This window comes from Vanacampus margaritifer, chromosome 15 (genome assembly GCF_051991255.1).
Source record: "Vanacampus margaritifer isolate UIUO_Vmar chromosome 15, RoL_Vmar_1.0, whole genome shotgun sequence".
Lineage (NCBI taxonomy): Eukaryota > Metazoa > Chordata > Actinopteri > Syngnathiformes > Syngnathidae > Vanacampus > Vanacampus margaritifer.
In genome coordinates, this window is record NC_135446.1 from 15095932 (window position 1) to 15109477 (window position 13546).

A 13546-nucleotide genomic window follows, 5' to 3' on the forward strand; every position below is an offset into this window, starting at 1 on the left:
CAGTTGTTATATTACATATGCTTGCCACTAGCTATTTCTGCGCTTTAATTGTGTTTATCTGATTCAGTCAGTCACTGTTTTATTCATTAAAAAAAACAAAACATTTGTGTTCATTGCCCGGACATTAATAACATTCAAATTAATTCTAATTTGTCTTAATTCCCCCTCACTTCTCTACTTAAAAATATGCTACCCGCTGTTTATTCCTGCGATTCACAATACTTCACAAGACAGGAAAATGAGCGGCATTTGCATATCTACAACAGATTTCTTAGAAGCAGTGTCTTTACAAGCCACATGATTAAAAATTATCATTAACAATTTTTTCCTCTTAGGTTTGGAAAGCTTCACTGGGTCTGCGTGTATCAAATGTATTCTGTTCAGTTTTGTGTTGGATACTACTTTTGTATTCCCAAACGTTTCATGCTGGCGCTTATGAGTGACTTTTGGTAGGCTTCTCAAACTTTCAATAATTGATACAAATTCCAGCACATTGAGTCTCCCATAATGTGTGTTTTAGCATAAAGAAAAATATATTTTGCATTAAAGAGCTTTTACATTATTGTGTGCTTGCAATAACAAAAAAAAACAACGTAAAATATGGTGTTGGTAATTACCAATGCTGGATGCACCTGAATCAAAATGGACAGAGGCAAGGAAGCGGCGAAGATTTACCATGTTATATTTTAATTTTTGCAGGGACAAAAATGACAAGCGATTTATTTACACAAACCTGTACAAAAGCAAATTAACTTACATAAAATATCTCATAAATAGAAGTGGACTTGCGTTCAATACACGTTGCCATGTTCAGCTAAGCTGCGTGCATAGTGACTCATATTTAACGATGAGAAGTCAGGTTTTCCTCGATTTCTATATCAACATCCAAGTCGCAGGACAAATAGCAATGGTTAATATTACAAATCTGGTTACACGTCGCGGATACTCGAGGGTTCGGGCTGAGCACGCACCTCAGGCAGCGGTGGAGTGGAATCATCATCTGTAGCCCCACCCCCTCAACTATGAGCAGGTGAAAGTCTCCAAGCAAATTTTTTTTTTTGTCCCCGATCTACCACTTTACCATTCTATGCCTCTATAGTCAATCCTAGAGCTTGTTTCATGCAAAAAACTTTTGATGTCTTACACACTCGCTTGTCAATTTATCGTACGCAGCATAAACAAATACGAGGGATGCGAATGAGAATTTTAATGATCTCATTCTCAATCAAGTGGACCGACGACTACAATTTTTGGATGAAAGTGGCCGATAAAATCCCAAGCGAGCGCGTGCACATCAGCGGAGCGTGACAAATTACCCATTACATCGTTAATGATCACTACCAACAAGCAACTTTTGGAACGCACCTGAAATCATTCATATTGCATTAAACTAGGAATGGATATTTCAACATGAGATTTAAGCCCAAATTCTTATTCGGCTCACTGACATCTGACTGGCGAATCCTCCGGGAAGCCTTCCACAACACGCATGGAAATGTGTCCCCAGTCCGTCCCCAGTCCGTCCCCAGTCCGTCCCAAGCCAACATTGAATCATACCGATTGGTATAAAAAGGCACAATTGCAATTTTGCATTCACTCTATATATATTTTTTTGTCTTTGTTCAGAAGCACTGAAGATATACAAAGTGGCACCAAAAAAAGGAGGAGGAAAAAAAAAGTTCAAATACAGAGTACAATTTTATGATCATCTCTACAATTTCAGCTGTCGTTAACAAAGTGATGAAAATGAAATCAATTGTTAAAACACTAGGGAGAATTTAGTGGTTTGTGTGATGAAATACCCAAAAGAGAAATCAATGTACTAAGTTGTACTACATGGCTAATGTTTCATTAGTTATAAAGTAAGCAAGCAACAAGGTGGAATCCAATGTTACAGGGGTATTTTTTGTACATTTTGTTTTATACTTTTTTTCTTCTTCTTCTGATTAAGCGAAGTAAGTTCCATAAAGCGTGCAGTAAAAAAGTAAATATTCATGTATACAATTGCTAAGTATAGGAGCACTGTCTTTCCGACGACGAGTAGTACTTACAGACTAGAGAGAGCCAGAATGCAGAAATTGCAACTCCATTCAATCCCATTGGCTTCGCTTAAATACCAAACAAAAAAAAAAAATAATAATCCAGCGCATTTCAGATTCCTCATTCAATTGACAATCCAAAAACACCATGTGGAATGTTTTAAGTTCAGTGTCTGGCACAAAACGTAAAGTCAATTATCCGATTTTTGATTGTTTTCCGTTTGCTTGAGCTGATTCTTACATTCATGCTCAAAAGATGCCGCGGACTCCCGAGAGCGACATCTAGTGCTTAGTAGGATCATTGCATGTGCGTTACCTTTTGAAAGCTTGAGAAAATCAGTATGTTAAAAAAAAAAAATAATTGGATGATTGATGGTAAATGTTTACATTAATATTTATTGCTCAGTCTCTCACGATGAAAACCGTTTTTTTTTTTTTTTTTGTTTTTTTTTTTTAGGACAATGTTTTCACACCAGCACACCATCATGAACCTATCGTTTTATTACCTACAGTGTAGTCTATACATGTGCGCATCTGGCCCGTACACACGGCGCTTTTCTATTATTCATTTTAATCTGCGCTCACTTGCTTACCAGGAATATATCTGCCTCGTTAAATTCATGAACCGGGCTCGCCGCGCGACAACGGCAACGGTGCAGCAGTCTGCAGCCCAGATGTTCCGCTTCGCGAGGGGGCTCGGCCTCACCAATCATAAACAAGAAGCGTAGAGAGGAGGGGGGGGCGGGGGAGAAACGTAGTCCCAAGTGTTGCTGTACAATTTTTCATGTCACCGTGCCGCCATGACGGTGACATCACCAGAGTCTTGGCAGAAGAGATGCAGCGCGTATTAAAGCTTAGTCTTTGCCAACATCTCCTTTTGTTTGGCCTCGAGTCCATGGATGCTCCAAATGATTGCGACCGATAATCAAGTATACTGTTGCACGCAAACAGTTCCAAAAGAATACATCAGTCAAATCCGGGTACATTTTGGAGCAAGTTGTACTGCTCTTTTACAAAAAGTTGATTTTTTTTTTTTTTCCTTTATTTTATTTTTAGCAAGAGTCTCAATGTGGTGATGGATGTGGATGCATGCATACTGAACCGTCACGTCTGTGTGTAAAATAAGTTGGTTATTCTACAGGTGGACTATCAGGCAGCAGACCGTGTTGCAAGAGCCCAACTCGCCAGATTGACATCCAAGCAGTAGCGCTTTAAAAAATAAAACGAAAAAAAAAAAAAAAAAAAAAAAGGCCACCGTCTTTACGTTTTTGTTGTTAAAGTCTTTGGAGTCCGACCTCATTCGGTGCAAAGGGGCGGCAAAAATAACTAGAGCCGTAAGCTTTAGTAGCGTTCTCCTTCCTGCATATTTCTGACCCAAAAGTCACGTCAGCTTACAGGTAAACCTCCCGTCGGGTCAGAGTACCACAGGAGGTGGGCTTGTACTCCCCAGTGGGTGCCATTGGGATCTCCTCGGTGGGATGGCCCAGCGTCTCCTCTCCGCCTCCGGGCGAGCTGTACGGAGGCTCGCCGTAAGACGGCGAGCCGAAGGCCTCATAGGAGGAGGAAGAAGCCATCTTCTTACTAAGTAGGTTGCGATTGCGGTCTCCCAGCATGTGGCCGGCGGCAGGGTCTCCGTTGGCCATGGCGGCCATGGCGAGGGTCTCTTGGCTGCCGGGCTGCTCTTGGCTGCTGCTGCTGTTGCTGCTGCTGCTGCTGCTGCTGTTGCCGCTCATGAAAGTGGAAAGCTTTGGTTGTTGGGGGGTGGTGGTGGACTTGGATGGCCGCCGCTCGGGCGACGTGCGGACAGGCATCCAGCAGGAGTCCGAGTGGCCGTACTCGTCGCATTCCCGGGTGCACTTGCCGGTCATGGCTACGTCAGGCAAAGGCCGTGTGTCTGCGGGAGGAGAAAGAACAGAACGGCGTGAAGATGATTTGTTGGTTTGCACCGGCGTTGGATATTCAATGATGAATGGGTACGTGTAAATATCTAACACTTGACTGTGTTGACAGTATGAATGCAGATGTGAGAATCTGCCTTGATGTCTGTGGTACTAAACTGTGCTTAATGTTACAGCACACCCGTTAATTACAGTTCAGTTGTATTTAACTTTAAAGTGTATGTTCATTTAATCTTTCAAACTGTTTTTTTTTTCCCCAATTTAGGTAAAAATGTTCAACTTAATTTTTATGCACATTTCAATTGAATCATTTCAATAAATTTTCTTATTTTAATTTACAATAGCTTACAATAATATTAAATTAGTAAAAATAAAATCGCTCTCTCATGAAGTGGTACTAGCTGTGTAAAGTTTGAGTACTATTGTACTAGTTGATTTGTTCATTAAGGCATTTAGCGCTTGATGTCTATTTGACATTTATTGGCATTAACAACCATTTGCACTAAGAGGTAAGTGCGCTGAATGAAATTAGTCTATTTCCTGATTTTATTTGACTTCTATTCCAGCATGTGTAACTTAATAAATTACATCCAGAACCCGCTACTGTGGTTAAGAACGAGGATCAGTTTCCCTCTTTTGGGCCAAGTTGCTGCTAGTTAATGTAAAGCATTGCCTCATCCTTTTTTTTTGTAATTATTGGAAAAAAAAATAATCATGTCATCAGGAACTAGTCGGCTAGCCTTTCACCACATTGTCAACTTAAAAAGAAATAAATGAATAAAATAATGCAGCCCCGACTAACCGCTATGGTAAACGTAATCAGTGTAGGTTGGAACTGGCTTCTTTAATTTATTCTGCTTGCGGCGCTAAGCTGGCATAAATAAAAGCAAACGTTTTGTTTTCATGCATGCCACCACAGCAAGTGAAACAAAACAACAATGAAAAACGAGACAACTCCGCCGGCTAGGACAGCAGCCTCCAACTAAAGAACGGTGGCGTGAATAAGGGTTTGAAATCATGTCATGCTTCAAAAACGTGTTTGTGCTGAGGCGGCGGGGAGGAACAATGAACAACCGAAGACATCAATTTGACTTTTATTTACGTGGGCCCAGTCTTGTTGTACGTGTGCGAGGGTGTTTTTGAGAGACCGGCGCCCTCCTTCCTTATCTGGTGATTGACAGCTGGCAATCACGTCTTGATCTAAGTAGCTTTGCAGATTTGTGTGGCTCAAGCGTTCCGGTGTTCTCTTTAATCCACTAATTAGGGTTTTAACCAATTACCTGGCTTAGCGTTGGCATCAAGATTAACTATTATATTGTGAGATGGTTTAAAAGACTTCCCAGTGTCACTGACAACAAAAACAACAAAGCGGGGAAGGTTGTCGTCGGTGATGCATCGCTGGCCGAGTGGACAAGTAATAGATGGATGTGTTTTTCTTTTTTTTTTTTGAAGATGTTTGATGTAGTTTGGTCATGAAAGGATGCATGGGAAATCAAAATCAAGCAGCGACGGGGAGTGCAAACCAAGCCAAGCATGCCTTTGCCCAAAACAAGAGTTGGTATCGTGGCTTACTTTTAATGCTCTTTTTCTCCTGTAAAAGAAAGCATACAGAACAAAAATCACTTGTTCTGTTTGTCACATAGAAAGTACTGCATTTTTAAAGCAGGAGTGGATGTCCAAGCTATGCAGAAGATACATGACTTAGATCGCGGTGGGGGGGGGGGGGGGGGACAGAAGACATTTCTCCAGTGCCATTCTGTTGCTCATAATCCCTTTCCAGTAGAATTTGAGTCAAGGCTTGACCAAGCATTGCTAGTCAACATGGAGACTAACCCTCTGGGAATCACTTTCACTTACCACAAAAATGGAATCACTTTTATCATTAGCCGATCCGACGCGAGGTGTTTTTTAAGAAGCCACGTGAGCGAAAGTCAAGACGAGAGAAGTCGACAAAATTGAGAGATGTAATGCGATGTGATGATGGATGGTTGCGTGACATCCCCGACCGACACTTCTCCCGGCTTCAAAGACGGCCATCACGGAGACAAACGGACACTGATTTTCCTGCTCCATTTAAACCCACAACCGAGCCGCCAGACAACCCACAATGCAAATCTAAATCAGGGTGAAATTGATTGCTCATCTGATTGACTCCTTAGACAACTAAAGTAAGTTATTTTGATGCTAGGTCCGACATTCAGTCTGCTAATTATAAACTACTAAACCTTGAATATGAAACAATCAAAAGCTATGTATGTAATGTGTTCTTACGCCTCTGTGCTATTTATAACTATCCATCCATCCATCCATCCATTTTCCTAACCGCTTGTCCTCACAAGGGTCGCGGGGGTTTGCTGGAGCCTATCCCAGCTGGCTTCGGGCCGTAGGCGGGGTACACCCTGAACTGGTTGCCAGCCAATTGCAGGGCACACAGAGACGAACAACCATACTCACAATCACACCTATGGACAATTTGGAGTGTCCAATCAACCTGCCATGCATGTCTTTGGAATGTGGGAGGAAACCGGAGCAGCCGGAGAAAACCCACGCAAGCACGGGGAGAACATGCAAACTCCACCCAGGAAGGCCGAAGCCCGGACTCGATCTCACGTCCTCTGCACTGGGAGGCGGACGTGCTAACCAGTCTCCACCGTGCCGCCTATTTATAACTGTAACAACCGTATAACTTGGTACACTGCGGCCCCACCCATACCGAGTTAGAATTTGAAATGGGTTGTTTCCATCAGGACTGCTTTCAATAATCAGGACATGGCAAACAATATCAAAGAAAAGCCCTGTGAGGACTCACTTTGCAGAAAGTGCTCTTTTGTCACATGCACAATTAAGTGCTGTACCACACAAGGCGAGCGGGGTCACAAGCCTCACTGCTCCACTCAAAAGCCAAGCAAAGGAAGGCCCTTCTTTTGCAGGTTTTACCCCTAAGGCGCAGGCCATATTTGCTAGCCAGAGACTATCTCTACTGCCCGGGGGAGAAGTGCTTTCAGCCGAGGGGGAGGCGGTAAATTCATAATGACCTACAATACAGCCCATTTGCCCTCCTTCAGGTCAGAAAACAGGAAGAGTTGCAATGGTGGATAGAAGACGGATTGGTGTATATCATTGAGTGATCATTTGTGCCTTCTTCTGTTTGCACCGGAGCAAAAAAAAAAATGCAGACAATGGAATTAATATGACTGCAGAAACCTTCGCTCGCGCTGAGTGTCTTTTGTCGCAGTCGGCCGTCCGTCAGTTAAGGGTACACAAGAAACAGAGGGCGACACTGCGAGGACAGCGAGAAGGAGAATTAAAGGAGAGTGACAATGCTCCGACTGTAGCGGGGTCAGGGCCTGGTAGAGGCGAAGCAGCAGATTGAGCAGAGAAGACAGCATGGCTGCCTCTGGGCCGTCATAGGCCAAACACGCTGCCAAAAGAGAGCGGCAGAAAAAGGAGAGTTGCGGAGACGAGATTCGAGGAGGGAAGGATCTGGGACAGAGGAGGTCTGACTTTGACAAGAGATCGCACTCTGCGTCAAATAAATCCTGGCGTGTTCGTGAATGTGTTCTCATACATGATCTTATCAATCAGTTTACTCATAGTAGACACTTTGAGGTTTCGCTTTATGAAAACAACAGTCCTGATAATTTTAGAGATTTCTAGTAAACTCTCATTAATCGTGGGGAAAAGCAATTGTTCATTTTAAAAGCTAGAAAGACCCGAGTATCACTTTCTCTACAGTAAGTTGTGTACTTCCCTAACACCGATAACTGTACTACTATGTAAGACTGGGCATTGGTGGCATTTAGAGCTTTTCAAAAAAACACTCTTGATTAGATTTCACAGGGGGAAAAAATAAATAGGTTAACGTGTGAATAACGGTGAACTCCTCACTGTACAACAAAGTCCTGTCTTTTGGGCCAGATAATTAGATTTACTACAACTCCGCCCAATTCCCGAGAAACCTTATAAATGCTTTAACCTCCAAATGTAATTTACACGCCTCCACGTTTTGGATCTGAGGGCAAAGAGTAATAACGGACTGAGTTGAGTGGAAATCGCACGAGAAGAGGACTTGTAGAGAACAAAGCTTGGGAAATGGAAAATGACGATTGCCTCGAACCCCTCATCAAAGGTCTTGTGCTCAGATGGATCTATTTGGCGCGGCGGCACAATCAGTGGAAAGATGACAGTGTACATTGCCGCGTGTCGCACAGATTACTTCAAGCCGCCGAGAGAGCGGAGTGAAATATTTATACTGCAAAAACCAACTGCCACAAATCGAGAGAGTGCGCCACTTGTGATAGGAAGTGACGAGCGACGGAGAGAGGCAGTGGTTCGCATAAACCGCCTTCTTTGCCCCTCGCTTCACATTCTCACTTCCAAATTACCCACAAAAAAAATCCCACCCTTGTGGAGTTTAATACAGCTAAAATTGTTCTAAAAATGAAAGTAGCCGGTATAGAGCCCTGACGGTAAATTAGATGGATGTTGGCAACTCATAGCCGAGGCGTGTCTCCCCAATGACAGAAGGCCCGCATCATCAAAGATGAGACAGGCGGGCATGCGTTGGCGGCGGGAAAATACGCAACACGAGGCAGCTCTAGGGTGCAAAGGAAGCCTGGGAAACGGGGCCGGCAAAAAGAAGAAGAAGAAAGAATGGCCAAGGGGTAAGAATACGTTGTGGGAGGTTCCTGAGAGAAGAGAGGAGAAAGGGGGGAAAAAATGGGTACTAAATTAATAATGACATGACAACGGGTTCAGACAATCCACATAAAAAGAGCGAAATTTGTCTTCCCCCCAACGTCGAGACATTTGCCAGACAATTAAAGGAGTGACGGCAGACAGGCGGCGGGAACGCAACGGCGCTGCGGGGAGACGTGAACAAAAAAGCGAGTCTTGGGGAGTGGTGACCTTTTTGAAGGCGCACCCCGAGCAACGGCAATAATTGACAGTGTTAACGTTGGTGCGGGAATTTGGTGCGTAGTTGTGTCTACTGCCAATTTACTGCTGGAAAGCAGTCATACTCCCCGGCAGGAGCAGGGGCACATCCATACCGAATTAACGTTTTAATGGTAATTTCTGAAATTACGCATTTGTGGAAAGATGGCTGTTGTACTACTAAGACTGACCTGTGAGAGGCAGCATGGTGCCACATGGCCCAAAAATCCACTGAAGAAGAATTCAAAGGACATAGTGATAGTCTAACTGTTACCTTGTTGGTTACGAAGATGTGGATTTGTGATTGCTTCAGAGGAGTCAGAGGGCCGAGGGACGGTAAATGCTCATATTTGGCCTGATTGTCGGTATGCGTATACATCGAGACTCATATGAGATTAGCACAGGCTCACCGGCATTCTTTAAAATTGTCAAATGAACCTTGTGATGCGAGTGCAGTTTGTTTCCTTTTGCCAGCCACAGACAATAAGACCTACTTTCATTTGAGAAGACAAACACAATATGCATGAAGCGGCGGTACGTGTTTAGAAAATGGTAGGGCTTTGAGGTGTGTGTGTGTGTGTGTGTTTGTGCATATTAGACCCCAAAACTGCTGTCTTCAGAAAAGAAAATGTCATTGCTTCTCTTTCCCTGTTGGTCTTATCACCCTCGCCCAGGTTCCCTTTTGCACAATAGCCACTTTTACGGTGGCAAATGGTTATTTGTCAAACTATAATGTCCATTAAACCATCCCTTGAAAATGAACTTGAAAATGAACTCGAAAGACCAATTGTGCTTTTAGAAAGTCATCCGGTAGAAGCTAAATCAATGATTATGAGTCATGAAAAAACGTGATCTTTGATGTGTGACATCTGACATGGTTAACATAAACAAGTTTTGCATTGTGTGAAACATGCAACTATAACTAAGAAGCAATGATGAGTGCTGTGTGATGAGTTACATTCATAAAGACATGAATTCTTTATAACGACGCTGTAAACCACCATCCTGGCATATGGCGCAGAGGTGCCGATAAACTTTTGTGCTCCACCCCCAAAATTGTTTTGGAGCTTAAAAATCTCTCTTGGTTCTCTTCTGTTTACCACGCATCTTAGTTGAGCTCAAAAGGCTCGTCTGTTCAGATATTGTAATGCGATGACACTTGCCCCAGGTAACCCAAAAAATGATCACACGGGCTCCCTCAAGGACTGACGCCAACGGGAGAACGTTGAAAATAAACCGCATCAGTCGACTTCACGCTGATCAAAGCGCTAAAAGGATGTGTCAGTCAGCAAATAGGTTCATCTTTAATGTATCCTTGAGCCTGACCAGAGTGCCCTTGTTGTTTCAAACCTTCCGCCGAACGAAGGCTTCCGGGAAAGAACGCGAAAGGCTTCCCGTGGTACTTCCAAAGTCATCTGCTCATCATTTAATTTGCAGTCTTGTTTGAAAAGCTGTCAAACATCAGCGTACACCGGTCCTATTCTAAAAATTGCACTCTGTGGAAATCGGGATCTTTGATTTCTCAAGAGCCTAAAAAACATTATCCAGGCTTTCTAGCTCGCTGAGCGATACAGCCTGATAACGCCAAGGTGTCCTGGATTATGGATAGATAGGGCACAGTTTGTCCCCTCCAGGAATGCTGCATTAGATTTCCTGCAGCGCTGTCACCTTCGCTGTTCACTCGCTGTCTTTGAGACTTGCTGTGTAACTTTGAATCAACTCAATTTTTCAATCCGCCGGAGACGAGAGGTAGAGGGTCGTCTGTTATAATCTGGCTTTGTGGGGTTTTTTTTTTAACAATGTCTGCCTTTTGTCCGTGCTGGTACCTTTTATTTCTCAGTTCTGTTCTTGTGGTACCTGAATATCAGCGCTGGGACATGAGTATTTCTTACTTAAACTACCACTGATTGTCACACCCAGGCCCATCCCCTGATGGAACGGTGAGCAGCAGCAGGGGCCGTGCTCAGGAATCATTTGGTGATCTAACCCCCCCAATTCCAACCCTTAATGCTGAATGTCAAGCAAGGCGGCAATGGGTCCTTTTTTTTTTTTATAGTCTTTGGTATGACCCGACGAGGGATTGAACCCACAACCTCCCAGTCTCAGGGTCGACATTCTACCACTAGATCACTGTGCTGGTCTGCTGGTACTTCTGTCAACTGTGGTTGAGGTCTTAATTAAATAAGAAAAAATCCTGACCCAACCTAACTAGCTATCAAAATTGCGCTATTTAACTTAAAGGAGTTTGCTTAGTACCTCTACTTTTACCACATTCTTTTTTTGCATAAGTGCAGTGTGAATACTTTTTGCTTCTTCTTCTGAATATATTCTTCATTGAATCCATAAACGCTGGCTCACCAGGCAGGTTATCGAGGCAATATCAAACTGACGCCAGAGCCATACACAGTGTATTATTTAAAGCACTGGGGTCCCAATTTGTCACTCTGGTGGGCCCATCACGGGCGAATATCCTTTCTGAAATGTATTTTTCACACCGCCTGTCGGTGAGATCAAAGCGGCAGCCACCCAGCGATTATTTTTTTTTTCTCGCCCTCTTCGTCTCTTTCCCCGGGCCAATTCCCACTGACAAAACCATTCAGTTTAAACTGAGTGGATCCTCTATTGAAACAACAAAAAGTGGATCGAGTAATACAATTGAAAAAAAGAGGTTCATATAATAGGTGGGTAAGCTCTGGACAGCTAGATACGTAAAAAGATTATTTTAAATTGACATTGTTGAGCATGTAACTGTTCAAAAGTGTCTATAATGATGTTTCTATTCACACCTTATTTATATGTGAACTAATAGAAATAATATGACATGAATCATGTCACGTATGGCTTTCCTCCTCTTCCTAGGAAGCGCAGAAAGCTTGCTCCATTATTTATCCCCCATAGCCCACAATATCCCCTTTTTAGCAAAGCTCTTGACCAATTGATTTTTCTTCTTTTCCTCTGTCTCTTTTTTTTTTCTCGTCTTTTATTCCAACGCTTGTGGGTTGTGGGAAATATTTATTCTCATTGATCTGACGACCAAGCAAATGGGTCCCTTCATGAGCACCTGCAAGTCAAACAGTTGTCTCCGAATCTCTGCCGCCGACGTGGAGACGGTTCAAAACCGGACTGCAGATGCTCAAGGGAAAGCCTGACACTTTACTTTTCCGCTTTAGTGTAATTGTGTAGCTAACCTGGGCTAGTTCTCTGGACTCCTCAAGAGATTGCGTGGCACTGTCCATTTAAAATGGGGTGCATCAAACTTTAATCAAGCTGCCTTGGCATGCAAAACACACCGGGCCAAATTTGAGCCTTTTCCCTCCCTTACAATCAAAGTCCCGGAGCAATATCCTGTGGTGCGGAGCATATTAACCCGTGGGCAGTATTTTATTTTGAAATGGCTTGGTCAGAACCAACAGAAAGCCAAAAAATGGTCACAATAACGCCTAGGGGTTAAATGTGATTTTTTTGTTTCTCCCTGCAGCTTCAAAAGCAGACGACGTAACTCGTAAATCTCTTTGCTGACAAATTCTTGCGTATGCATTTAGCAATGAGTTTGGCCATGCCATTAACTCTCTTGTCTCTTGTTTGTCTCGTAAAATGTAACGCTAGCCAATCAGGTGTTCACACCCGGTTGTTGGTCATCATGTCACGTTTGCCGGCTGTCTCAAAGATTATCCCAAATTTTTATCCTGTGGTGTAGTAATGATTCTTTTATATATTTTCTGTCAGCCGGATAAAAGCAGTCAACACAAAAGCCGTTTTTTGCCATGTTTTAGAAATGGATTAAGACGTCAAGACGCCACATGTGCGTATCCCACTTTAGAGACGCAAACATTTATTCAAAAAGCCAACATGAACCGTACAACCCATTGACAAAGTGTCTTGCCTCCAAACTAGTAAATGGCTCATCCTCATGAATGTCACCACCAGCACACTCGCTGAGTCAACTGCTCCTTTCATATTTTCCATCCGCGATTTCTGCAAAACGTCATCCACATTTGAAAGTGAACCTAAAATAATGTGGCGTGGAAACGATGAGCGAGAGGGGGGCAAGATCTGAGAAATCCTTTGTCTTCTCCAAAAATGGGGATATGAACTAAGACATTGTGCTTCAGTAGAATGTGCAACCAAATTAAGAGAGGGAGAAACATAATCAGCAAGCGTTTTGAGCGATCCGACTGGGAGAGCTAGTAATATGCTTGGGAATTTAATAAGGCTCAGCGCTCCTCAATAATATCACCCGCTTCACACAGTCCTCTGGGAAACATGAAATGTGCCGATAAGAGATGATGCTGTCCTCTGACAAAACTGAGTTTGCTGAAAGCACTATTGCCATAGCTAGCGCAGATGCTAATGCGCTTCGGGGCAACACTTTTATTCTCCACTTTCAGGCCAAAACGCTGCTTATTCAGACTCTCTGAACGAGATCATCTTTGTTGAATGACATGCGTGCCAGATGAAATGTGTTTGCAACAGTGTTTTACAAGGGATGGAGCTTGGCAAGAACCGACGCATCGTGGCAAAAAAATGGCTGGGATTGAAGTTGATCTCAACTTTGATGACATTTTTGGGATTAGTATTAATCAAATTCTAATTTTTGTGCTGTCTCTGTGATACCTTGTTCTCCAATTACCCGATGATTAACGTGGCTAACAGCTGCCAGATAACCTTGACCAA

The 13546-nt window shown here is 43.2% G+C and overlaps 1 protein-coding gene across 6 annotated transcripts in view; it reads right to left on the bottom strand.

The window, feature by feature from the left end:
- Positions 1-1679: 1679 nt before the first annotated feature.
- Positions 1680-13546, bottom strand: part of pcdh7b (protocadherin 7b) — a 92835-nt gene continuing 80968 nt past the window's right edge. For 2 of the 6 annotated variants that reach the window (XM_077544107.1, XM_077544106.1), the window contains exons 3-4: positions 5510-5528; positions 3795-3933 (exon numbers count right to left, since the gene is read on the bottom strand). In XM_077544107.1, coding sequence (XP_077400233.1) covers positions 5512-5528 — 17 coding nt within the window. In that variant the 3' untranslated portion in view covers positions 3795-3933; positions 5510-5511. Of the gene's footprint in view, positions 3934-5509; positions 5529-13546 lie in introns of all 6 variants that reach the window. The other 4 variants (XM_077544102.1, XM_077544101.1, XM_077544103.1 and 1 more) reach the window with 3 other exon arrangements.